The sequence below is a fragment of the Conger conger genome, chromosome 8, assembly GCF_963514075.1.
Source record: "Conger conger chromosome 8, fConCon1.1, whole genome shotgun sequence".
Classification (NCBI taxonomy): domain Eukaryota; kingdom Metazoa; phylum Chordata; class Actinopteri; order Anguilliformes; family Congridae; genus Conger; species Conger conger.
Window position 1 is genome coordinate 57,708,773 of NC_083767.1, and position 25,617 is coordinate 57,734,389.

General features: G+C 48.2%; 1 protein-coding gene across 2 annotated transcripts in view; it reads right to left on the minus strand.

Annotated features, from left to right (window-relative positions):
• Positions 1-25,617, minus strand: part of afap1 (actin filament associated protein 1) — a 75,409-nt gene that overhangs the window by 26,438 nt on the left and 23,354 nt on the right. The window contains exons 1-3 of one of the 2 annotated variants that reach the window (XM_061251721.1): positions 16,968-17,412; positions 8,316-8,444; positions 7,838-7,920 (exon numbers count right to left, since the gene is read on the minus strand). In XM_061251721.1, coding sequence (XP_061107705.1) covers positions 7,838-7,920; positions 8,316-8,444; positions 16,968-17,001 — 246 coding nt within the window. In that variant the 5' untranslated portion in view covers positions 17,002-17,412. Of the gene's footprint in view, positions 1-7,837; positions 7,921-8,315; positions 8,445-16,967; positions 17,413-25,617 lie in introns of those variants that run through there. The other variant, XM_061251722.1, reaches the window with a different exon arrangement.

The window sequence follows — 25,617 nt, forward strand, 5'->3', positions numbered from 1 at the left end:
GCTCTTGAGTTATTCCCCGTCTAAAAATGGAGAGGGAGTCACTATTATGCTAACGGCCAGCAGGGCTCCGTTCATCAGCACATCTAGGTTCAACAAAAACGGAACATTCCCCCGATTCCTCCACACCCCTCGACCACATACCCAGACCCACATTCTTAGATCGTAAGATTTGGGCATATTTTTAGTTCCCCGGTCCAATTTGGTTTGGACCAGTCTGACTGTGCACAATACCCAGAAAGGGCACACAGACTGAGGCCTGACATTGAACTGCAGGCCCAGTAGACTGCAGTCGACACCAGCAGAAAATAACAGTGCCAGTCCATTCCGATGTGGAAATTCTGCACGAGGCGCAGGTGCGGAGAACGTCTTAAATCCCGCTGACTCGCACAAATACGCGTCCAGCCCCCGCCCCGCTCCACGACGAGGTGTGACCTGGCCGACTAACACCAGGCCTGGCTCCTGAGCAGGGGACTCCCCCCCAAAACGTGCTTAAAGAGTTTATACTGGAGAGATCTCCCATGAGTGTTTACATGTAGCGGTCGGAACAAGCCGCAAGTATCCGCGAAGCCAGCGACGCTCGTTAAACACACAGATCACGCCAGGCGTCATTGTTCCAGGCTTGCCCCGACCAGTAAAAAAAACGCTAAATGTACTACCTAGCACTGCTTAAGCCATACCGTGGGCTCTGGAAAGAAGAAACTGCAGAAATAGTTTTTCCATTTGTCCCGGTTTTTTTTTTTACAAAGTTTCCGAGTCACGTTCCAAGTTCGTCCCAGTTTCACGAAGTTTCCAAGTCGCACGGTGGCGTGTCAAAGGGCGTGGCCAGTGGACCGCCGCGTCTTAATCGCGTGATCGCACGTGCCGTGGTTACCGTAGCGACCGTGCTTCACTGTCGTTCGTTAAATATTATTTACGCTCTTTTCCTTTGTTTATGGCTGAGGCCGGCGGATGATGTCACAGAATACTTTCGAGTGGCACGGAGAAGAGGAACACAACGGATCTGCTCAGACAGACAAAGCACAGACACGGCCTCTCCGGCAAGGAATGATGAACTCACCCAGTCTAAATACTATAAACATAGAAAGGTAATACCATTTCAGTAAGGTTGGTAAGATTCCTCTTTAAATGCTGTTGCTTGCGTTGCCGAAGCAGTTTTAGGCCAATGTGGGGCTTAACGGCAGATGATGACATCATAAAGGATGGGGTTGCAATTCATCATGCCAGAATAGAACACTCCCCATGACGGCTGACACTACAGGCACATCCTATTGGGACGGTCCAACTGATTTATACCGTGCGGTCAGTCCAAGCATGTGACCAGACATCCTACAGGACGTTTCTGTAAGCATGTCAGCCCGACCTCCCAAGTCATTGAACCCGCACGGCAGCTGAACAGCGTGTGCACAAGCCTGGTCTGCTCACCCCTGAGAACAGCACTCTTTACGCCGGGGGAGACAATGTTATCTTTGAAACTGGAGCGGTTTGTTAGGGGAGTGTGCGGGGGCGTCGGTGTGCTGTGGGGGGGGGGGGGGGGGGGGGGTTGATGGGGAAGAAGCACCACAGTGCTCGCATAGCAGGATCCGGACTGACAGCGAGTTAAACAAAAACCAGCATGAAAGCACACACATTTCAGAGGGCTGATCTGTCCTGTGTACACACAGCGAGGCTGCCTTATTTGTCTTTGGGTCTCTGGAATGAGGGGACAGATAGAGAAAGAAAGAGGAGGAAGAGAGAAAGAGAAAGAGAGAGAGAGAGAGAAAGAGAGAGAGAAAGAGAAAGAGAGAGAGAGAGAAAGTGAGGAAATGAGACACAAGCTCATCTGAGTCACAGACCCCGTCTCTTCTTCTCTTCTTCTGGGTCGATTAGTCAGCGGAGCCCGGACAGGGCGGAGAGAGGGGGACAGGGGGATGGGGTGTTTCGGGTGGGAGAATGTTGGTGGTGGAGGGGGGGGGGGGGGAGACTAAGGAGCCAAACTCGCCAACATCAACACAGATGGAACTAATTTGGTTCACAGCAGGACCGAGCCACTCCGAAAGCTAACACAGCGGTGCCGATGGTGGGTGCAGACACCCCCAGCCTCCAACCTGAACGGGACAGCGTTACTACAGCATGCCCCCACCCAAATACCCCCACTCCCCAACCCCGAAAATCCATCTTTAACCTGTTCCAGTCTCCGTCTGGCTTTGACCAGATATCTGTGCAAACAATCCACCCCCTACCATGCCAAGATTCCTCTTTAATCTTTACCACACAGACACCCTCAAAATGTATACATCAATCACAGCTTCAGAGATTTCTTCATTACGGTCTGTCAAAAGAGAAAAGTAGGACAATATGAATGTTTTTTTTCTAGCAATGAAATGGACGATGTGGAGGATGAAAAAGATATATATATTTTTTGTTTACAGAATATATATACGTATTTTGTTCATTAAATGTAATTTAAGATGAATTCCTACACAAGAGGGTGATGCATTTGGAACACAGCGAGGCTGAATTGAGGCTGAATTGAGCCCTGGTGTTTAAACACACACACACACACACACACACACACACACACACACACAGGCTTTGCTTGTGCTTCAGGCAGACGTCGGGCCTGCTGCTGATTAACAGATTTTAATTCCATCCAGACCTCTGTGCATGTAAAACATCCCCGACAAGAGCACAGCACACCAAACCCTTCCCCCGGAGCCAAAGGCCTAACCCTCCCCCTGTCTACACACAGCACAACCTATCCCTAAAACACAACCCCATACTATCGACACGAGAACATGACACTGAATCTAATCCATATCAGCACAACCTATCCCTAAAACACAACCCCATACTATCGACATGAGAACATGACACTGAATCTAATCCATATCAGCACAACCTATCCCCAAAACACAACCCCATACTATCGACACAAGAACATGACACTGAATCTAATCCATATCAGCACAACCTATCCCCAAAACACAACCCCATACTATCGACACAAGAACATGACACTGAATCTAATCCATATCAGCACAACCTATCCCCAAAACACAACCCCATACTATCGACACAAGAACATGACACTGAATCTAATCCATATCAGCACAACCTATCCCTAAAACACAACCCCATACTATCGACACAAGAACATGACACTGAATCTAATCCATATCAGCACAACCTATCCCCAAAACACAACCCCATACTATCGACACGAGAACGTGACACTGAATCTAATCCATATCAGCACAACCACAACACAACAGCAGTAAGTTACCCATCTACATGAGAACATCACCTAAACCCTAACCCATATCTATAATACAACAGCACACTGATCCATCTGTACAAGAACACTGCAGTTACACACGCACACTAAACCAAGTACTACCCCAGTACAGGCTGAATCCTGCCCCACACTACGTCAGCACATCGCAGTAAAAATACGTACCAAAAAAACAGTACACTAATCCTTTATAGCATGACGGTGTGCGACACACTAAAGCTTCCCCCATCTAAAAGAACACAGCACACAAGTGACTCAACCTTCCCCTCCTACCAGAGCACACACAGAGCCCCAGTGACCTAACCTTCCCCCCCCACCCCCCCCCCCCCCCCCCGGCTGGGAGATGGGAGGCACACACGACAGAGATAAAAGGCAGATTTATGAGGTGTGGGGCCTGTGCTTGGTTCAGCCTGTCTCCAGACACTCTTGAGGTATGTAGGCTACACACATCCTCTAATCGAGCATGGCTCCCAAGTCAAATCCAGCATTACTGTCCACTAGATTTGTGCCCTGAATGCTGGCTCTAGGATTGTACAATGGGGTGCAAAAATGTGGGCACCCCTGGTTTAAATGTCTGTTACAATTAATCTGTATGTGATCGAACGCAAACCTGAACTCTAAATGGCACAGTTAAACATGAGACCTTTCTGCAAATTTTACTGCAAGTATGCTTTTTATTTTAATTTTTTACTGTTTATAAAAACATTTTTAAAAAGGAGAAGGGCCCTGTGCAAAGGTTTGGGAATCCATTTGGATTATTCTTTCTTACTTTTTAAAAAGGCCCAGACCCAGGTGATTTACTCGTTTGGGCTTCAGTGAGTCAGGTGAGTAAAATTCCAGGGCTGAACTTTGTATTCTGAAGTAACTCCAGGCCTTCTAAAGTATCCAACTGCAGCGGCTGTTCTGTGTTGTGTTAACAACCATGGGTTCCTCTAAACAGTTGTGCAAGGATGGTTAGTTTCCACCAAGAAGGAGAAGGCTACAAAAACTCTCTCAATGTTTCAAACTAGAGTTGAAGTCAAGGCAGGGTCTGGAAGACCAAGAAAGATTTCAGATAGAAAGGCTCAAGACCTGGTGAGAAATGCAGGTAATTGTAAAAGGTTTTTTGACCAGGGGTGCTCAAAGTTTTGCACACCACTGTATCTATTAGGACATGTTTTTATGACAATTATTTTTGTGTCCCAGTCGTGAGTTGTCTTCTCGTCTCGACCGCTTCGATTCCTCAGGGAAGTTGATGAATAGCGTCCCTTCATTGGGTCCATCCAGAAGACACAACCCCCACTAGAGGCCGCCGCCTCCCCCCCATCCCACACCCGACCCCCACCCCCACCCCTCAGACCAAGCGGTTCTCACGACAGGCCACCAAGAAAACAAACCCTTTCGCTGAGATCTTAAACAGCACTGCACGCAATGAGACAGGGAACAGTATGTGACCGAGGTATGGGGAGAGAGGGAGAGAGAGAGAGAGAGAGAGAGAGAGAAAGAGAGAAAACCCCAACGGCTCACCAGCTCTCCCTACCCACTCACTTCCCAGCCGTGAGGCGCAGCGAAATTCGGGGAAAAAGACCCGCTACGGAGCAGCGTCACATGACGGACTCATGACGGACGGCGTTGACCGGCACCGCCCGCGCCCGTCTCTGCGTTTTCCCCCCGGGGGGGAAGTCCCCGTGTGTGGCTCTCCACGAGGGAAACCGAGCGTGGAAAAGCCAAATGCTCCCTTATGATGACATCTGATTAGCACACATCCTGGTGGGCCCTCCTGGCCTCCCGGCCTGTGATGTCATTAGGGGAGGAGAGGAGGTTAAGAGGAGGGAGGAGGTAGATCGTCGCGTGAGGTGAAAGGCCTCTCTTGTCTCCCCAAACCTCAGCACGGAGGAGATACTATTCCTGGACGCTTTCGTCAACAGCATCTATTTTTTTTTTCTAAACCGATAATGACGGTTGCCTGTTAAATCACATCGTCTAAGAAGCGTCACTGAGTTCAGAACATCCAGTGGACCGCTCCAGGGAGTGCCGTAAAATGGCAAATCTCTTTAAACACTGCGGTGCATCTCAAGGGCATTTGCGCACTGTGATTCGCAGTCATGTGGTGCGAGGTAGTCTAACCCCCTTCATCATCGAGGACAGCGCATCAAAGCGAGCCCCATTTTACCCACACTGTATACACAGCGCCCCCGCAGCAAAGGCACAAATTCTGGATCAAATGGCGACCACACGCTGGGGGATGACTTTGTGATCTTGACGATGGGAGCCGGGCACGCTTCCTGCCCTGGGCCACACAGCTAAATCAATTTAGCTCCATTCTCAATGTTAAGTCATCTCCATTCTTAGCGTTCATTTAACTCCATTTTCTGTGTAAATTTAACCACATTTCCCATATTAATACAACTCCATTTCCAGAATTAATACTGAAACTGCAGTTAATTCATTTCCTTTGTCAGCGTTAATTTAACCCAGTTTTCCATTTTAATTGAGCTCCATTCTCAATGTAACCCCAACAGAAACTCCAAGAGAGATCAAATCTACGGCATCAGATTTGATTTAACACTGAACATTTCACTCTGCATCCCTGCCCAGGGTTATGATTTCATCAGGGCCTTGTTACAAGGAGAGCTTCCAGGCTAATTTTATTTCAGCTATAAGCCAAAAATCTTCTTTCAATTTGCCTCAATTGCCTCAGCTCTCTGGAACCCAAGGCTTGTCGACGCAGTGCCAGCCAGTCTGCAGGGATCCCAAATTCCCGACCAGGTTTTCGGGGTTCCTGTCCGGACTCAAGCCCCTGCCCCCTTGTCCCTTCCCCGTGCAACCAGACGGCTCTCCGCAGGGTTCAGCCAGGCCAGGGACACTCGGCCAATTAAAAAACAGAGGCCTGGTTTGGCAGAGAGAACGTTCCAGAGAAAACACAAACAAAATGCAAAAAAAAAAAAAAAAACCTGGCAGGGCTCATCTTCAACATTTTTCAGCGAGGGGGATTTTGTGCTGACAGGGGTTTGACACAGAAAAGCCTAATCGCTTAGAAAACCAAACAGAAAATGAGAAAGGAGCCAGAATGTTTTTGTTTTCTCTCTCTCGGGGGTCAGCTCTGGGCTGTAATGAACGGTGATTGCATGTTGCCCTCAGCTTTCAGGGAACTGCTGCAGAAATCCAGGACAGGGCAGGATGTTTCCAGTTAACAACCGTACTGTAGTAGAAACAAAACGGCCCAAATACTAGGGTGAGGGATATTGTGTGATGGTACAGTACACTTGCACCAAATTGTGTCTTTACAGATGCACATAACCAGAAAATCAGGCGTAACTGCGTGAGAATACATCATCCTATTGCGTTGTGCCGTATAAAAACAGTTTCAGATTGAATCCATTGCCAGATTAATCAGATAGGCCCTAGTCCTTATCTTTGTTGTACTCTTAGCTCTTCACATTGTACATCCCTCTAGGGTCTTTCAGCGCACTTATCCCTGGTTATGGGTGCGCACTTTGCACTTTGTTGTACGTCGCTCTGGATAAGTGCCAAATGCCGATAATGTAATGTAACTACAACCCTGCGTGAATGGATGCTATGTCCAAAATTAAGATATTTATACTTCCTTAATGACAAACAAAAGACCAAACGGATTCTGTAACGTTCTCAGGGCGTTCTGAGGAACTGTGAAAGCGCAGCTTAACCCTCAAGCCGCGGCTAATCTGAGGAGTCGGGGCGCAGCGTACCCGGCTCTTCTTTAAGCCGAGTCTTTCTCGTTGATGGATTTGCTGTCACCACGAGAATACGAGGCGAATGGAGGCGCAATTAGGCCGGCGACCACATCAGGAGGCTCAGGAGGCGCGCGATACCGCCAGCGGTCTCTGAAGCTCTGCCGCCCGCGCGACATGAAAGGGAGAATTTACAGCGGAGCGGCCGTCGTGGAGCTTTCCCGGCGCTTTTTTTTAAAGAAATCGTAAAACAAAAATAAAAGCCTCCTCCTCCCTCGGGCACCGTACGGAGCCTACCTGGCGAACGACTCGGCGGTTAAGCCAAAAATGTGAACGTTTGAAGGCGGAAGATCACAGCAGCGTTTTAGAGCGCCTGGCTCCAGACCACAGGAGTTATGGATACACCCTGAGGTGACGCACAGCTGATGGAGATGCTAAAACTTTGGCAAAATCGGGTGTTGTGCAGGAGGGCTAACGCCACGCGAACGAACAATACAACGTGACATGCTGGGATGTGACATCATTCGATGTCATGTGATGAAATCCAATGTAATATGATATTGTGTGATGTAATACGGCACTATATGATGCAATATTGCGCAATCTGATGAAATTTCATGCAATGCGGTGAAAAAAGAAAATGGTGAGAACAGAACTGAATTAAATTAATTGGCAATAGTAGTATACATTAAATATGTAATGTGATGTAATATGATGCAATGTGATGTAATATGATGCAATGTGATGTAATATGATGTAATGTGTTGGAATATGATGCAATGTGTTGGAATATGATGCAACTATGTGCAATACAAGGTGATGACGGGAAGTAAAACGATGAAGCCTGACGCTATATGATATGATGTCATAGTCTTACCAGCCACGGGTGTGGGATTTCAGGCAGGGGCATTTGAGGGGGGGCAGGAAGGCTGCTGTGGATATCAGTCTTGAATGAGGGCTCTGCAAAACATCAACAACAACACGCAGGTCACATCACACAGAAGAGCCGAGACACAAAAGGACTGCATACAGTAAACACACCCTGTTGTGTCAGGGATATTCGGCAATTCAGAGTTTCCTTCAAACGCCATGACTAAAGCGCGGTACGATCTCACATTAGCTTACGTCTCTGTGAAGAATGTGTCGGGTTCCATATCTGTGATGCACATCAGCTTAATCATTGCTCTTTGAACAGGTGGAGTAGGACCGTGGAGGCTGAGTTGTGGTGTGTGGGGGCAGGTGCACTGAGGCTTTTTTTTGGTTTCAGTGCAATCGGATTCACTTTTATTTGTGTCGTGATTTTACACAACGCCGTGATGAAGGCGCTCTACACTGTCTGGGTGCGTGGGACTCACCCTTGGCGGCCAGGACCCTGTGCAGGATGTTGGAGATGAGCAGTTTCTTCTCCCGTACACCAGCGCTCAGATACTCTCTGTCCAGCAGGTCCAGGAAGAGCCTCAGCTCCGACACCAGCTCCTCCATGGCTGGAGACAAGACAGACAGACAGACAAAGACAGACACAACACAGACAGTCAGTTAAGTCTCCACCGCAACATACTGACACTGTGACCTCTCTCAGGGTGCAACGGCAGAGCTTCGGTCGTGTTAGAACTCCCGCTGTGAATCACCCAGAGTTACTCTCATGTGTGTCATTTCCTATCTGTCTTGGGAACATCATTAGTCACATCACGCAAGGACTAATGTGTCGGTCTATCCGTTTTTTGCATGCATATCATGTCGACTTCCTGTCGAAAAAAAGATTTTAAGATTTATTTTCTTCCACAGTTTTGCTGTTGTTCTTAGAACTTTGGAAAGGCATTGGAAAGGTAACGGCGTGCACACATCACACAGAAAGCGCTGTTTTTGATCCACTGTTTATGGTTTAAAGCTGTCATGATGAAACACAGTTACGTGCAGGCATTCCCTCTGGGGTTTTTTTTTTTTGATATCGCTGCCAGGGGGTCGTAAGTAACAGGCTGAAAACCATGAAGCGGACTGCAGTCCTCCAACAAAACAGGCAGCAGCTAAACTCTCGCCAAACGTGAAAACCGTCAAATTATTACAGTGTGCGTCCTGCCAAGGAATCCCAGATCGCACGAAAAACCGAAGGGGGGGAGGACGGGGGATGCTGGGCTGACTACACCTGAAATTCCACTACGGAAAGCCGGAATTACAGGGGAAGCAGGGCCTGGCTGAGATACAGCAGACTTCAGACACTAACAAAAGTGAATTACAGCTTCTGATCTCAGACCTAAAAAAAAAAAACATTCAGTTCTGCCCACAAATAAATACTTCAACAGTTATGTAAGCCTTCGACAAGGTGCCGTGATGGAAAAGTAGCAGGAATGCATGTTTTGATTGTTTTGATATTCATACACTTAAGATATAATACCAGAATTATTTTTTTTCCACCAGTAATGACTTGCAAAAAGTTGCAAAAAGACCTGCACTCACACTTTACAGCAAATCAGTAGCAATTAGTAATTCAGCCATTTGTGCAAAGTTCTTAAAGTCCCCTTTCCCCTTCAAATTGGCCAAAAAAAGACAAAACTGGATTTGTTTTCACTTTGTGTTATGGAACACAAATTGTACTGTACTGATCACAGTGGTTATTCAGAAATGTCATGGACGAATGTCCCAATACCGGTCACCGTAGCCCACTGCCACAACAGCACACACCACAACACCACTGGGCCACAGCAGGCCTGAAATAGCGCACCTATAGGGTCTTCTGGCACCATTGTGACTGCGCAAGTTTACTACTCCCGACAAATGTCAGCGATGTGACAGACTTAACGACTACAACCGGCCACTGCAACTCGAAAACACATAAAAGAAACCATTGGAGAAAAAAAATTGCATCATATTTACCTCGGCTGTACTTGCTGACTAATGAACCATATACGCTGAAACCGCTAGCACGGACAGTGCTGCTACCCTGCAACAACCCCTGCCACCATCCGTGCCACCCCCAGCTCACGACCAGCACAGCTGCAGTTAAAGTCAGCTCAATTCACCAAAGGCCCGAAGCAACCACTGACAGGTGAACACACAGCGTCTGTGCCAAGGAGAATAATCTGTAACATATGGGCGGGTTTGACTTTTGATGGATTCATCTGGCACAACCTGCACATACCAAGGGCAAGGAAAGGCTTTTATGTAAACCTTTTGGTTTATATAAAAAAATAAAAAAACACCTTGTGCTCTCCTGTTGAGAACACGGGTAACACACCTACCCTTCAGCCTATGGGAGCACGGAGGCTGTGGTGTTTAAAGGGCTTTAGCGTTTAGGGAGTGTCGAGAGCTGAAATGCCAAAACCAACCAAAACTCACCGTACTGTACCTCCCTGTAAGTTGCTGGTAAAACTTTCCTGTTGTTTGACTGCAGTGTCATACTATGTACGTATAAAGAAACAAATGCCCTGGCCTGAGCTCAAGCCATTTCCAACCGCAGTGGTCTAAATGAACATAAAAACAGCGAAAGGAATCCAAGTCACTGCAAACCGTCCATTAGGCACGGCGCAGAAAGGAGGACCACCCTCGAACAAGGCCGGTGGGGGAAAGAAAAGCTAAGCACCGAAAACGAACATCACACTCACACTCCACCTTCACTCTCTCCCTCTCCCTCTCCCCAACTCTAGCTGTAACAGACGTACGTTACATTGCATGTTACTTAGCAGACGCTTTTATCCAAAGCGACTTACAGTTGATTAGACTAAGCAGGAGACTAATCCTCCCCTGGAGCAGTGCAGGGTTAACGGCCTTGCTCAAAGGCCCAACAGTGCGGATCTTATTGTGGCTACACCGGGGATCGAACCACCGACCTGGCGGGTCCCAGTCATGTACCTTAACCACGATGCTACAGGCTGTAACTTCCACGATCACAAACCAGGAGATAATCTCAATCCTCTAAAAAAAAATGTGGGTGCTAAAGTGCCCCTGAAAACAGCACCTTTCGACCTGTGTGACACAGGTACACGGGCACAAACAGCAGCCAATCGCTGTGAATGAGAGGCAATTCTCAGTAGACCCACTCAAAGACAATCACCGGCAAAGCCTAACTCTACCCGACAGGAGACATTTGCGTTTCACTGAACGTTTTAATTGCTCCTCTTTACCGAGGAAAGTTTGGAAAGAGGTTATTTGTCTGATTTTCTTTTTCCTCTGCTCCGGGTGTCGGCTGTTTGTTTGAAGACTGAAAGGTACTCGTCTGTTCCCGCGGGAGCTCCACCAGCTCGGTTAGCGAATACCGCCGGGGGCCTGGCTTTGTCTCCAGACTGTCATGCGCTCAGACTAAACAAACCAGAACAGTGTTTGCTGTGAAAGCTTTTCCTTTCCCCTCCGTCGTCCTCTTCCTCTGCCCCTGGTTTTTCCCGCAGGCGGAGGCACACGTGTCTGCGTGGAGAAGTCGTTACAGAGAGTCCTCCTTTTGTGGAGGAAGGGGAGTGAATATAAATGGGCTTCATGAACAACTGACATCTCATAGTTGTTCACGACGTCAGTTGTGGGCAGCCTGCAGCGTAGTGGTTGAGGTACATGACTGGCAAGGTGGTTCGATCACCGGTGTAGCCACAATAAGATCCGCACAGCCGTTGGGCCCTTGAGCAAGGCCCTTAACCCTGCATTGCTCCAGGGGAGGATTGTCTCCTGCTTAGTCTAATCAACTGGACGTCGCTCTGGATAAGAGCGTCTGCCAAATGTCATTAATGTGATGTAATGATAGTGAATCAGGACAAGAAGGCAATAAATGCAAGATTACACCAACAAGGATGGTGTGAAAGAACATATTTATTTTGGATGCATGTGTGTAGGCCTATATACACATACACTAGTTTGCAGAGAATGAAGCAAAAAACAAAAAACATCCAGTGAGCAGCAGTTCTCTGGGCAAAAACGCGTTGTTAATGAGAGAGGACAGACTGGTCGAAGCTGACAGGAAGGTGACAGTAACGCAAATAACCACTCATTACAAGAGTGGTATGCAGTGGTATGCACAAGAGCATCGCTGAACACACAAACCACTAAGTGGATAGGCTACAGTGTCAGAAGACCAATAAGTCAAATAAAGAAATAATAAATACCTAATAAAGTGCTCAATGATTGTGCACACCTTCTGAAAATCATACGCTCCTAACGTGGGACACTATTAGTACAATTTAAACAGTCGCAGTGGACTGGTAAATATACACAGGGTTGTGTTCCCATGTCAGTCACATGAGATGCTTCTGAAGGTCCCAGGGCTCTTTCATGCAGTAAACAGCGTTCGCGGGTTACTGTCGACTTAATGACCCAGACGAGGGACCACTCAATTACCGAAACAGAATATAATCAGCAACAACTATTTCATGCATCTTAACTGGTTTTTTCGCCCTAGAATTGTAATTCAGCTGGCAGAACCGAGGCGGGATAATATTAGCCGGAGAGCGCCAGCGGTCCCCAGTGCATTGTGGGTAAGCTGCCATAGCCTGAGAGTGGCACTGTTAATTGCAGCAGTTTACTGCCTGGCACCACCTCCCATCCCCCGCGCCACATGAGAGGTCTGGGCCCGGCGTCCCGCCAGGGCCGTTTCCCCAGCCAAGCAGACGGTCGCCCTGGCCCGAAACAATCTCCCGCGGCAACGGCCGTCGTTCCACACCGCACTTTCCCCTGGAAACCAGGCGGGTTCTTTAAGCCTCCCTCATTTCCAGGGTGGCAGTTCCTCCGCTCCGCTCTCTCAAACGAGACGGCGTTTCCTCACATTCAAACCCGGCCCCTCTGCAGCGCGGAGATTAGTCGGGCGGGCACGGCCCCAAAATAACCGCCCTCGCGACCGAGCCGTTTGTCGGGGAACGAAACCGACCGAATTTTGTTTATTTTTTTTTAAAGCGTAGGGTTCACTGCTCCCCCGTTTGCAGCCTGCACTCGCAGTTCTCCTCTCCCAGCCTCTCCCGTTTCGCTCCCAGCAGCAGAGCGGTGGAGGGGCTGCGATGACCCCCGCGGCCCGCCGCCCCGGCCGCTGTTTGGGTTGGCGCGCCTCGGCCTCCCTCCGTCCGCCCGAACCCAGCGCGGAGCCCTGGTATGCGCCTTTTTCGGCCGTTTCTCCGTCCCACGCACGCCCCCGTCTGCGACCGGCTCCGCTTCCCTGCGCCCAAACCAAAGAAACGCAGTATTTCCTCCGCGCCCTGGAACACTCGCACCCCCCTTCAGTGGGCGCACACCCCCCCCCCCCCCCTGTTTTTGGCCGTGCGAACGAGGCCGGGCAGATGGCGCAACGCAGGGTTCAGACTTGGGCACATATTCCCATGATGCCAGTTAAAATATTAATAGAGACTAAATATTGCATTCAGTTGGAAAATAAAACATGAGTGGGACGCAGAGTATAAATCAAGCTAAATAGCTTGGGTAACTGCGTCTGCTGGGCCTCTGCAGATCACTCTGCGTGTGTCAGTGGTTTGAGTTCAGGCATGCACTCACTGAGCAGAGCATTGTGGGTAACAGAGGCACATAGAGGCTGTATCTCACAGGGGTAATTACAGGGAGGGCACTCAACCTAAAACCACAGCAGGAGTGCGGAGGACAGTGGTTTTCGTGAGGGGGGGAGGTGCTTGGCTGCTCCAGTCGTGCCTCGGGGGAGCCTGAGAGACTGTGGAGACAGAGAGGAGCATGCTGTGCACTGCGGGGGGAACACGGTACTGGAGTGAGAGGAGATACTGGCCACAGTCCAGCTAGGCCATGCGTGTCTATTCAGGCAGGGTCAGGAGTGTGTGTGTGTGCGTGCGTGTGTGTGTGTGTGTGTGTGTGCGTGCCTGCATGTGGGTGTGTGTACTGTGTGTGTGGGAGCATGTGTGTATGTGCGTGTGTGTGCCTGAGTGTGTGTGTGTGTGTGTGTGTATGTGCGTGTGTGTGCCTGAGTGTGTGTGAGTGTGTGTGTGTGTGTGTGCGTGCCTGCATGTGGGTGTGTACTGTACGTGAGTGCGAGCATGTGTGCATGGGCGTGTGTGTGTGTGAGTGTGTGTGTGTGAGTGTGTGTGTGTGTGCGTGCCTGCATGTGGGTGTGTGTACTTTGTGTGTGCGAGCATGTGTGTATGTGCGTGTGTGTGCCTGAGTGTGAGTGAGTGTGTGTATGTGCATGTGTGTGCCTAAATGTGTGTGTGTGTGTGTGCGTGCCTGCGTGTGAGTGTGTGTACTGTATGTGTGTGCGAGCATGTGTGTATGTGCGTGTGTGTGCCTGAGTGTGTGTGAGTGTGTGTATGTGTATGTGTATGTGTGTGCCTGAGTGTGTGTGTGTGTGTGTGTCTGCATGTGAGTGTATGTACTGTATGTGTATGTGTGTGCATGTGTGTGAGCATGTGTGTGTGTGTGTGTGTGTGTGTGTGTGTGTGCGCTCATGTGTGTGGGTGTGTGCCAGGATTAAGGTACTTGTGACCCAGTGGGTCCTGGAATCAAATTATTGTGCTTTGACAAGGCTGCTCTCTCCCCAGACAAAAATCCCATGAAGAATAAATGGGTAAAACAGATCTGCGTCTCCTGCTCAGGTTTCTAGCATGAGGACATGCAAGCCCGCTGCGAATCAAGAGTAACATGTGCCTCGACTTAGTGACAGGGAACCTTCCCCAGAAACGGTGATGTCATGGCCAATACCGACAGAGAAGAGAGTCATGGGAACTGTGGTCCACTTATGCTGACCAGCTGCTCTTGAGTTTCATCACACAGTGTCCAGGAGTGTGGTAGAGAGAGTGCGGTTTAATATCTACAAATCGTTCCATCTCTCCAACAACCACTCTGCATCTCCTCTCCTTAACAACCACCTAATGTGCCTTGTCCTCAACAGCCACCATGCTTCAATTCTCCGAAAAGATCTCCCTGCTTCCCTTCTCTATAACAAGATCTAGGGCGGTTTGTAGTGTAGTGGTTAAGGTACATGACTGGGTGTAGCCACAATAAGATCCGCACGGCCGTTGGGCCCTTGAGCAAGGCCCATAACCCTGCACTGCTTTGGATAAAAGCGTCAGCCAAATGACATGTAATGTAATCAAATCTTGTGAAATGACTCTCCCAAACAAACCGACTTCAGAAATGAAATGAGAACAATGTTTAGGCAGAAAACTAAAGGCAGCACCGGCCCCTGCAACCCAGGGTGGTCCATGGTGGCGCACCATCCTTAATCCACCCTCAGACAGGCCTGCTGGACACCATGAATGAGCCTCTTACTCAGATAAGTCCATTAGGTAAATGCAGGAATGTCTACGGGGTTAATTTCGTCGACCTGCATTCTGACAGGACTGGGTCTGTGGCGCACACTACTCCCTGTGTATATGTGCCATTGGACGGGGAGATTTTGGCACGGGAAAGACTCGCCACAGATCAGCAAGACCGTGGCCACATCACAGGCAAACACGCACGCAGAGGGCCAGTTAATGCCATGTTGGCTTCGGTTTTGCGGGCGGAGAGTACAAGAATAAACACCAATAAACACATTAACACTTTGCTTTTCTTGCACAGAATGTGTCCTGTTAGAACTTGAAACGCGACCGCACACATTTTCACAGGCTATACTTTCTCGAGCCCTGGAAGCCCGGTTTCGCCTGAATGACAGGATGAGATTACAACCAACGGCACAATGGCCGTCTTTCAAAGCCCAAACAGCAGTGAGAATACAACATCGTCCATTCACCTGATAGCCTGGAGCTACTACCCCGTGAACCGCTACTGAACAACAGGATCAAACATTTTTCAAATAGGAAATGGCTTTGTGGAAGAATATTGTGCTGCAAAATTTACGGCCAATCTTCTGTTACTCTCTAATTCTGGTGCAAAATAAAAAGGATAACAGTGATTTGCCGAATTAGTGAGAGAAATACGCACAAAATATACACTGCTAAAAACCCGGCACCCGCATGGCCCAGATGGGCAGATCGGCTTTGTGCATTTACTTCAGAATACCCGCGGGGCAGCTGCGCCAAACTAGCGCCTGTCTGTGGTCAAGACAATCCGGTGATTATGACATTCGACGTACAGAAGACTACTATTCACCATCCGTCATGAGGAGGAGGGGGCGCGCTCAGGTTGCAAAGGCTACACCCAAAGTATAATTCCATGGACAACTATAACGACCCTAATGATACCACAGCATGCCAGCGTAGCAGCGATACAGTAAGCCTCATCCAAACCAAACTCGCTCTCCCTTTATTCCAATCGTGCAATTTCTTAGAATTCTCCGCTCCAACTAGGACGAATGAGAAAGCACACTCCTTCAGAAATTAGTTTCACGAGGTTGTGTTCCCTCCAAACGCCGTTGCATCTACAAATGCGCTGTCAAAATATTAATTAATGTTGATTACAACCTTGTTATTGTTGCCAATATGGTAACTTCGTAATCTTTCGGGAGGGCATGTTAAACGAGGCAGCATTATTACTTTGTATTACGTTTGATCACAGAGAAAATAGGGAACTACTACCATCACATTATCCTTAAATTGAATACTAGTCAAAATGTCAATCCACATTTACATCCATAATTGAAATTTGGACGTGGTATACATTAAAATGCTCAGCGTTAAATCAACTCTGATAGTATATTTTACTTTGACAGAGTATGCTACATTTGAATCAATATTTGGACTCATTATAAACTGTTTAGAATCTCTCACAGTGTATGATCGCCGAGGAAACTAAGAGCGCTAACCAAAAGATCTGCAAAGTTTCCTATTCAGAGGTATACGTTGGTGACAAAGACCTTTATAGAACAAATCGGTGTCCATTCCTACGCCGCTTCTCATAACAACCCCAGTGCATAACGTGCACTTTCACTGTACCCCTTCTAAGTGCAGTAGGCTACAATAGGCTAAAATATGATATAGGCTATCCAGTCACACAACAGTAGGTGGACATACTATTCTATATAGTACCAGCTTGTTAAATTCTTGGAGAGGCGATTATCGTTGCTAATGACTTTTGTGAAGAGTTATTCATGTGTACAGTTCGACGGCAAAATCCAGAAAACAAAAAGCGCACTGCGATTCACTCACCCCTGGAAGCGAACAAAATGGGATCGCTCCGCATTGTGGAGTCAAATGCATCTAATCCCCAACAGCTCACTGAAGTAAGCGTGTGTCCAGCCAGCTGCTGAATTTCATTAAATCCGGGCTCCCCTGGGCAGCCAGCGACAACAAACCCTCAACTGTTCCTAAGCGGAGAGTTCAGCCCAGCGACCCGCTGTGGATTAGACTGCGCGCGTTCTACCGGCCGGTAGTGTCTCCGTTTCCTCTCAGACTCGCTCCCCTTCTCTCCTTCCAGTAGCTTGCATGGTCTCCTCGGAACAGGGAAAATTTTGTTTGCTGCGTCTGCGCCCTTTCACGGATCTGACATGCAGCCAGCGAGTAGGCTTGTCCTGCCTTGCAAGCGCTCCGGCAGGGCTTAGCGCGCGATCCTCCTTTTCTTTACTCTAAAAGTCAGACCAGGGGCTCCCGTCTTGCGCTCTCGGATTCCAGATTCCACAACGTGTGCTGTTACATTTTAAGAGAAGGGGGGAAAAAAAGAAAAAGGCTCAACGGGCAGCCCAGTTTTCCAGTTTCCAATGGCAGATGGGATACTGCGCTTCAGCCAGCCGCCCCACTGGGAGGAGGGAGCCGGCACCTTATGGTAATGAACGGTAATTAAGGTTGGGCCTGGGGTCTGCTCGCAGTCCTCCTGATGCTCGGGGGCGTATACATTATGTGCAGAAAAGAAACAAAGGCAGTTGATACAAGAGAGACGGGGGTTTACAGCAAAAACACTGGACTACTATCTTCCTCCCCATAGACCCAAAGGGACTGCTGTATTTCAATTTCAATAATATAATGTCAATTAAAATGGCTAAAGTAAGTTCTGAATGGAAATTGTAGTAGAAGGCCTAGTTGTTGTGGTAATAATAGTAATAATAATAATAATAATAATAATAATAGACTTAAACATATGCCATACTGCAGCAGTTTTTTTTATATAACCATAGAGAATCTTATAAAAAGTCCCATGAGGCTGAAGATATTGCAGCAGATTAAGACCACACAAGTTTGGTTTGTAATACTCGAGACAAAGACCTGTCAAAATAAATGCTTTCTAATCCCCCCCCAAAATTCCTTGGGATCTACGTGGCCCACACGAACCTTGTTCAGGTATTCCATGAAATGAAAACAAATAACAGAAAAAAAAAACACAGTCACACCCATGCAATGAACTCCAGGCTTCCAGGGGCTACAGAGAGGAAATGAAGAGACATTCCATCGGATGGTATAAAAAAAGGCATACAGTATGAAGACAGGTTGGTTACATCACGTAAACACAGACCGGGGTACCAGGAGTGAACCTATAGCATGGTGTGACGGTCAGTAAAAAAACAAGCAGAGTGCCTTTGGAGGAGGTGGTATTGTGAAACGGGGGGGGTTACATAATTGCAGATGTTTGGGGGGGTGGGGGGTTGTGGTGATCAGCTAGAGGTCAGGGTGCACACAGGGGCTTATGCTGGTCTCCTGGGCAGTGCAGCACACCAGCAGTGGGCAGAGGAACACCAAAGAGAGGGAAGCGGAAAGAGTGACTGGAACAAGGGAGGGAGATGAAGGGATGTAAACACTGAGAGGAGGGAGCGGGACTTATAGTAACATGGTGTGTGTAAATGGTAAATGGTTGGCATTTATATAGCGCCTTTATCCAAAGCGCTGTACAATTGATGCTTCTCATTCACCCATTCATACACACACTCACACACACTCACACACCGACGGCGATTGGCTGCCATGCAAGGTGCCCAAAAGCTCATCAGGAGCATTTGGGGGTTAGGTGTCTTGCTCAAGGACACTTCGACACAGCCCAGGCGGGGGATTGAACCGGCAACCCTCCGACTGCCAGACGACTGCTCTTACTGCCTGAGCCATGTCACCCTTAATGTCAGCAAAGAGAAACAACCAAGAGCCAACCAAGCATACAGGCACTGTACTTGTATTGTATTGATACAACCACAGAAACCAGATCACATCGATTCAAGAGAGAGAGAGAGAGAATAGCCATATAATTATTACTACGTATTCCATTGGCTGTATCAATCATCTTGCTCTGTGTACCAGGTCCTATTTGTGTATAAGTCTGTTTCTGCCATTGCCCCTAAAGTGTGACCTGAGAAATCACATTTATAGGACTGTTCTATGGCTTACTGTAAGGACTGTATGCTGTATAGTGATCTGTATGCAATGGAGATATCTCTGTTGGCAGAGTTAGATTTTTTGTAAATGTCAAGCTACATGTACACAGTTTTCCATAAATATTTTAGCTTTGTGGTGGTTGGAAATGCATACCATGCATCTGGAAGAAACTATTACTAATTAGGATTACAAAGTATCAAATAAGAACATATACGTAGATCAGTAAAGACAATCTTTGGCTGGGTTCCTTTAAAAACTGAGTGTGCCGTCATTGTTGGCAGACGGCTTAATTAAAATCAGATCAAATGCATGAGTGGGTCTGGGTTCCGCAGCAATTGCGAGTTGATTTGACGTTTCATTTTGACAGCCCGAGTGTTAGACAACGTCAGTGTTTGACTGCTTTTTCTGTTCTGATCTTTGCGTGTTCAAGTGCTGCACGTCTGACTGCAGTTCAGTGTCCTGGCGAGATATGGCGCCCTTCAACCGTGGCATCTTATTGGCCACGCTTGCATCTTTGCCCCCAGCGACAGTGCTGACAAGTTTCTGACAGGACACTGAAAGAAAACAGTGCTACGGCGGGCTTCTAATCACACAATTCACAACGGACCGCTTATGAACTTACAGCAAACGACAAACTAAGCAAACCAGAAAAGAGAAAGTTTGCTCACTGGCATGGAGAAGTTAGGACACAAAGTGGAACCATTTATTTGTCACACGTAGCTATGTCACAATGTCACATGCTCAAACACACGACACAATATCACAGAAAACTACTCTTATTCTTTTCCCCCCTACCAAATGGCTTAAATGAATTACGACGCATTTACCAAACTTACACAAGACTGGGTTTGTCCTCACCCTAAATGCGTGTGTGTGCTGTTCTGTGAAACTGAATACCCGATCAGAATGACTGTGCCCGCGTAGAAAATGTCTGGCAATACTGTAGTACCGACACTGTAGAGGGAAAAAAAACATTGTTTCAGATAGACGCTGCCTATAGTCGATGAGATCGGTTCAGGTCCGGGCAAACACTGAAGGCCTTGGGCGTTGCAATGTGCCACAGAGCAAGGCTTATAACCTGAATGGCTCCGGCTGTATAAATGAGATAACATGTCAAAAATGCAGCCGATGTACGTTAGCCCGAAAAACGGGCGCTGTGCAAATACACAGGGCTAAAGAAAAGAGTCACCTAGCCCATTGAAAATCTGTGTCTCAAGGCCTTTGCCGTGGCATTCCAGGCATGCCTGTTAAAACAGTGCCCACAGTGCGTGACCTAGCGACCTTCCAGCGCATGCATCACCCCGCACACCCCGGGCCCTAGCGGGGGACGCTGGGGTGGGGGTGGGGGTGTTGGTTGTTTTCAGACTCATGTACCGTTTTTAAGCCCCCTGAAGGTGGTAGACTGATTGCTTCCCCTCGTGGTCTGGAGTGACGCAGAAGCAAAGGCAAGGCAGACTACTGTGGCGAAGGTCAGAGCTGTTGTCTAATGCACTCCGAGAAACGTGACGATTGCATAACTACAACTACACATATTCGGGTATTTAGCTTGACACCATCAATATAAAAAAAATGTAATGAAACAAAATGTCATCTCTTTTTTGAGATCAACATTACCAAGTACCATTTTATTTGACTGTATGCCACACTTCCACCCGAGGCAATCTGGCTTTGGAAATAGTCAATGCAAATCCTGATCTGCCCTTCCACTGACATAAGGAGCAGAGGAGAACGATGGAGTAGATTTTGTACAGACTTGTCCTTTAATGTCTGGGTTATTGGGCTCCACGCCATAAGTGAGTTACACACAGACACACAGGTCTTTTCAAAACAAATGGTGGTTCAAACGCTGGTATGGAAGATATTACTACTGAAGAACATCTGCTGGCTAAAATGGTTGAAGGAAGCCAGCCTCTAAATTATGTACCCTAACGAAAAGGTCTAAGAGATGACATTAAAATAAAGTACTGTGGTCTTAAGGGAACAGTCTGGAACTTGTACCAGATCTTAGGAATTTTAGGCCGTGAAGAAGCAAGAAATTGACCACCCCTCCCCCATAATTCCCCCAATAATTACATAGCAATAGACAGAATTACCAGCCTTACTTGTCAAAGGGACTTTGGCTGGCTGTGGGTTGTGATTCAATCTGGTTTGTAATTTGTGATCACTTAAAAAGAGTCTGCTTTGGTCGTAGTCCAACTCATGCCCATATGGGAATAACTGGATCCAGCAGACAGGATTGGAAATTAGAGGGATTACCCAACAGGTCTAATGAAACACCCTGCACCACAATAGCTTGCCATTAATGATGGTCAGGGGACGCTGCTGTGGAGTGGCAACCACAGGCCTCACCATGGTATCATAGTCCCCACTGGACAGTAGACCTAGCCATGGTATCATAGTCACCATTAGACAATAGACGTAACCATGGTATCATACTCCCTGTTAGACAGTAGACCTAACCATGGTATCATAGTCCCCGTTAGACAATAGACCTAACCATGGTATCGTAGTCCCCGTTAGACAGTAGACCTAACCATGGTATCATAGTCCCCGTTAGACAATAGACCTAACCATGGTATCGTAGCCCCTATAGCGCCTATAGACAGTGGGCATGTTATCATTGTCCCTATTACGCATTGGGCCCAACCGTGATGTCACAGTCCATCTTCGACAATAAGCCTAACCATGGTAACATTGTCCCTATTAGATAGTAAGCCTAACCATGATGTCTCAGACCATGTTAGACGGTAAGCCTAACCATGGTAACATTGTCCCTATTAGATTGTAAGCCTAACCATAATGTCACAGTTTATTTTAGGACCGTCCATCACAGTCCATCAGGAGGCCGAACCATGGTATCACAGTCCATCTTAGACAGTAAGCCTAACCATGGTATCATCCTCCCTATTACACACTTGGCCTAATCATGCTGAGCTTTCGGGTCTCTGACCTTTCCCTCTGAGCGAGTAGCAGGCAGGCTGAAAGTCAAACGGACCGAATGCTGTCGAAGCACCACCAACGCCTACTTCCCTTGTACCCTCCTCTCTCACAGATGTTTCGTATCAGTGATAATACAGCACGAGTCTTTGCAGCATCGGCAAGAGCTGCAATTCTCGTAACCGTCTAAAAATGCTTGACAACGGAACAAAAGCACCAGAAACAGAGAAGTCGAATCAATTTCCTTTGTTATTTTTTCCTCCCCTGCTCTGATTTGCCCCCCCCCCCCCCGATAACCTCGTAGCCGTGCTGATTCAGGGCTGTATCGGGTTCACTCATTCCAGTCGCACGGTTGTGTGTCTCGTCTCTCTCCCCGGTTCGGAGTGAGGTTATCCGCTGCAGGAGTCGACCACAGTGGAGGGATTACCTTACTTGCCAGGAAGACGTGTGGATGATAGCGTCATCGCTGGCCGGCATATCGAAGCAGTGTCTGCACATCACCTTTTGTCTCAAATTTTTTTTTCGGCGGTCAAAGTGTGGAAGATGCGTCATCGTCTTCCTCATTAAGACTTTGAGGGGTTAGCCCCCACACGCTCATTCAGAGGGGCGACATGGCTCAGGCAGTAAGAGCAGTCCTCTCATTGGCTCAGGCAGTAAGAGCAGTCGTCTCATTGGCTCAGGCAGTAAGAGCAGTCGTCTCATTGGCTCAGGCAGTAAGAGCAGTCGTCTCATTGGCTCAGGCAGTAAGAGCAGTCGTCTCATTGGCTCAGGCAGTAAGAGCAGTCGTCTCATTGGCTCAGGCAGTAAGAGCAGTCGTCTCATTGGCTCAGGCAGTAAGAGCAGTCGTCTCATTGGCTCAGGCAGTAAGAGCAGTCGTCTCATTGGCTCAGGCAGTAAGAGCAGTCGTCTCATTGGCTCAGGCAGTAAAAGCAGTCGTCTCATTGGCTCAGGCAGTAAGAGCAGTCGTCTCATTGGCTCAGGCAGTAAGAGCAGTCGTCTGGCAGTCGGAGGGTTGCCAGTTCGATCCCCCGCCCCCGGGCTGTGTCGAAGTGTCCCTGAGCAAGACACCTAACCCCCCAAATGCTCCTGACGAGCTGGCCGGCGCCTTGCATGGCAGCCAATCGCTGTGAGTGTGTGTATGAATGGGTGAATGAGAAGCATCAATTGTACAGCGCTTTGGATAAAGGCGCTATATACATTCCAACCATTTACCATTTAGCCTACTCCCAGACAGCGCCGAAAACAGCAACCCTGTTCACAGAGAGGCGCGCTGTGTGACTCTCTTCTGTTACATACATTTGGTGCCTGATGTGGGGACGTACTGTACATATTCCAGTTCCCTAATTTGGAATGTCCAAATATCTGCAACCACCGCAAACCTCACTGCCGATTCAAGAGGATGTACACATTCACAGTTTTTCTCGAAAAACACGTGGTGTCACCAGCCGCTTATTTTCCCGCCACAGAGTACAGGTAAGCTCCAGTGGAGTCGGAAGTCCAAGGGCACCCAATCAACCAGCAGGGGTTGCTGGATAGAGATGAAACTTACCCCTAACCGATTGAACCCTCCCGTACCCTGGGCGATGCCATCAGCAATTGCACCATTGCACCATGCACCACAGCCCAGTGCCTTAACCAAAATAAGCCACTCACAACCCCCTGCTCTGTGATTCTTAATCACACAAATATTTTTAATACACACCAACCAAAATGAAGCAAAAGCACCGCGACAGATACAACCACGCCAAGGTGGAGAACATTACACCAACCACAGACTGCACAATGGGAGCAGCCAGACCAAACCAGGTCATTCAGTTTGTCTCAGCCCAACCGAACTGTCATGCAACAGCTCAGCGTAACAGGCGGAACAATGTAACCTATCTGTTTCTTAGCCGTTTCGACAGGACGCTCCGTGCGGACGGATGGGGTCTGCGGTGTTTCTCGTTCCCGCACAGCGTTGTATCGGTGGGAGGGAGCCTAACCTCACCCTCGGGGAGAACACTGTGAGCGGGGCTTTGACACAAAACAGGACCGCCTTCCAAACCGTACAAATTGGGAGCGACGAGAAATTCGGCGTCTCTCTCCGCTCCCCTTAGCCGTAATTTTCCGGCATATTCCGCTCACACATCAAGGGCGAGCGAGAGTCGCCCGTAATCAGGGACGTTTAATAAACGTACGCATCTATTGGAAACATACGGGTGTTTCAGGGACAGCTTCAGAGAGCTACGAAAAACCCTCGTGGAAAAGAGTTGGAGATGTTAAACCTGATCTCGGTAACATTCACGCAGTCACAATATTTGAGGGAGACCTCGCCCTGTCCCGGGTAAAGCAGCCCAGATGTTCCCCCAGAATCAAAATTAGCGCTGAAAACCCTATGAAGCGTTTTGCAATTTATCTGGAGCCACATGTGAGATTATTCACAGAGCAGGCCTTTAAGGGAGAGTAGGAGAACAAAGCAAAGAACAGCGATCCGCTGACTGCTTCACTCTTCCCATTTCCTTTTTCCCCCCGTCGGTTGACTTTTGTAATTTGGGGGAAAACTGATAAGTTTTTACCGTGAAGTACCACCTGCCAGCATTGTTCTGTTTTTTTGGCAAAGAGAGCTGGATGACATTGATCTCGGGGCCTTTGTGGCTAACATCGATGCCCTTTGTGTCCTGAGAGACATCATCAGTATCCTTACTTCACAGATCAAAATTCTTCCTGGAAAGTCTCTTGCTTTCTTTTTTTTTAGTGCTTTACTTCCCGCTGGGGAGTTTTTTGTTACCTCACTTTTCTGGGGGTTTTGAGGGGTTGGGGTCAAAAGAGAACAAAACTGAATTGAACCGAATAAGCCGGAAATCTGCCGTAGAGGAGGAGGATGGATCCAATAAATATCTAATAAATTCAGTATTACCTATAGGAAAATGACCTAATGCGTAATGAAGGCCCCAATTACATAGGAGGAGTCTCTCTCTTTATGGTCGGCCAACTAGCAGCAGACATCGAAGGATCTCCATGGAAACTTAAATGAATGGAGTTAAAATTGCTTCCTCCTTACTGCTGGTTTACACATATCCTCAAGCCATCCTGGCCGGGCTCAGCCCCTTCTCCTCCCCCCCCCCCCCCCCCCCCCCTTCTGAACCAGGCTCCGGGTCCCAGCTGGCGTTTCCACGGCGCCTCATCAGTCCCCCGTGGCCCCAGCCAATGGGCTCGCAGACAGGCAGCGGTGTTAGGACTGGGCCCCCACCCCCTTCATCTCCATCCCCAATCTATCCTTCATCTTACCATCTGGCTCAGATCTCTCCACGGATTCTGCCCACAGCCACATTGGAGGGGGGGGGGGAGCAGTTATAGGATTTTTTAAGATTTTAATAATGCATCTGTTCCTGTTGGGTGAGGTAAAGGGGGGGGGGGGGGGGGGGAGGGGCTGTGTAATTATGGTGTGGATCTACGCTCATAAAAGATGCATGGGTTCCCGGCCGCGTGCAAGTTTTACGTCCGCGTGGAAAGGTCACATCTTGTTTTCGGGTGCGTTGGGTTTTTACCTGATGTGTTCGGATCAGAGGACGAGGGGGTAAAACTTAAT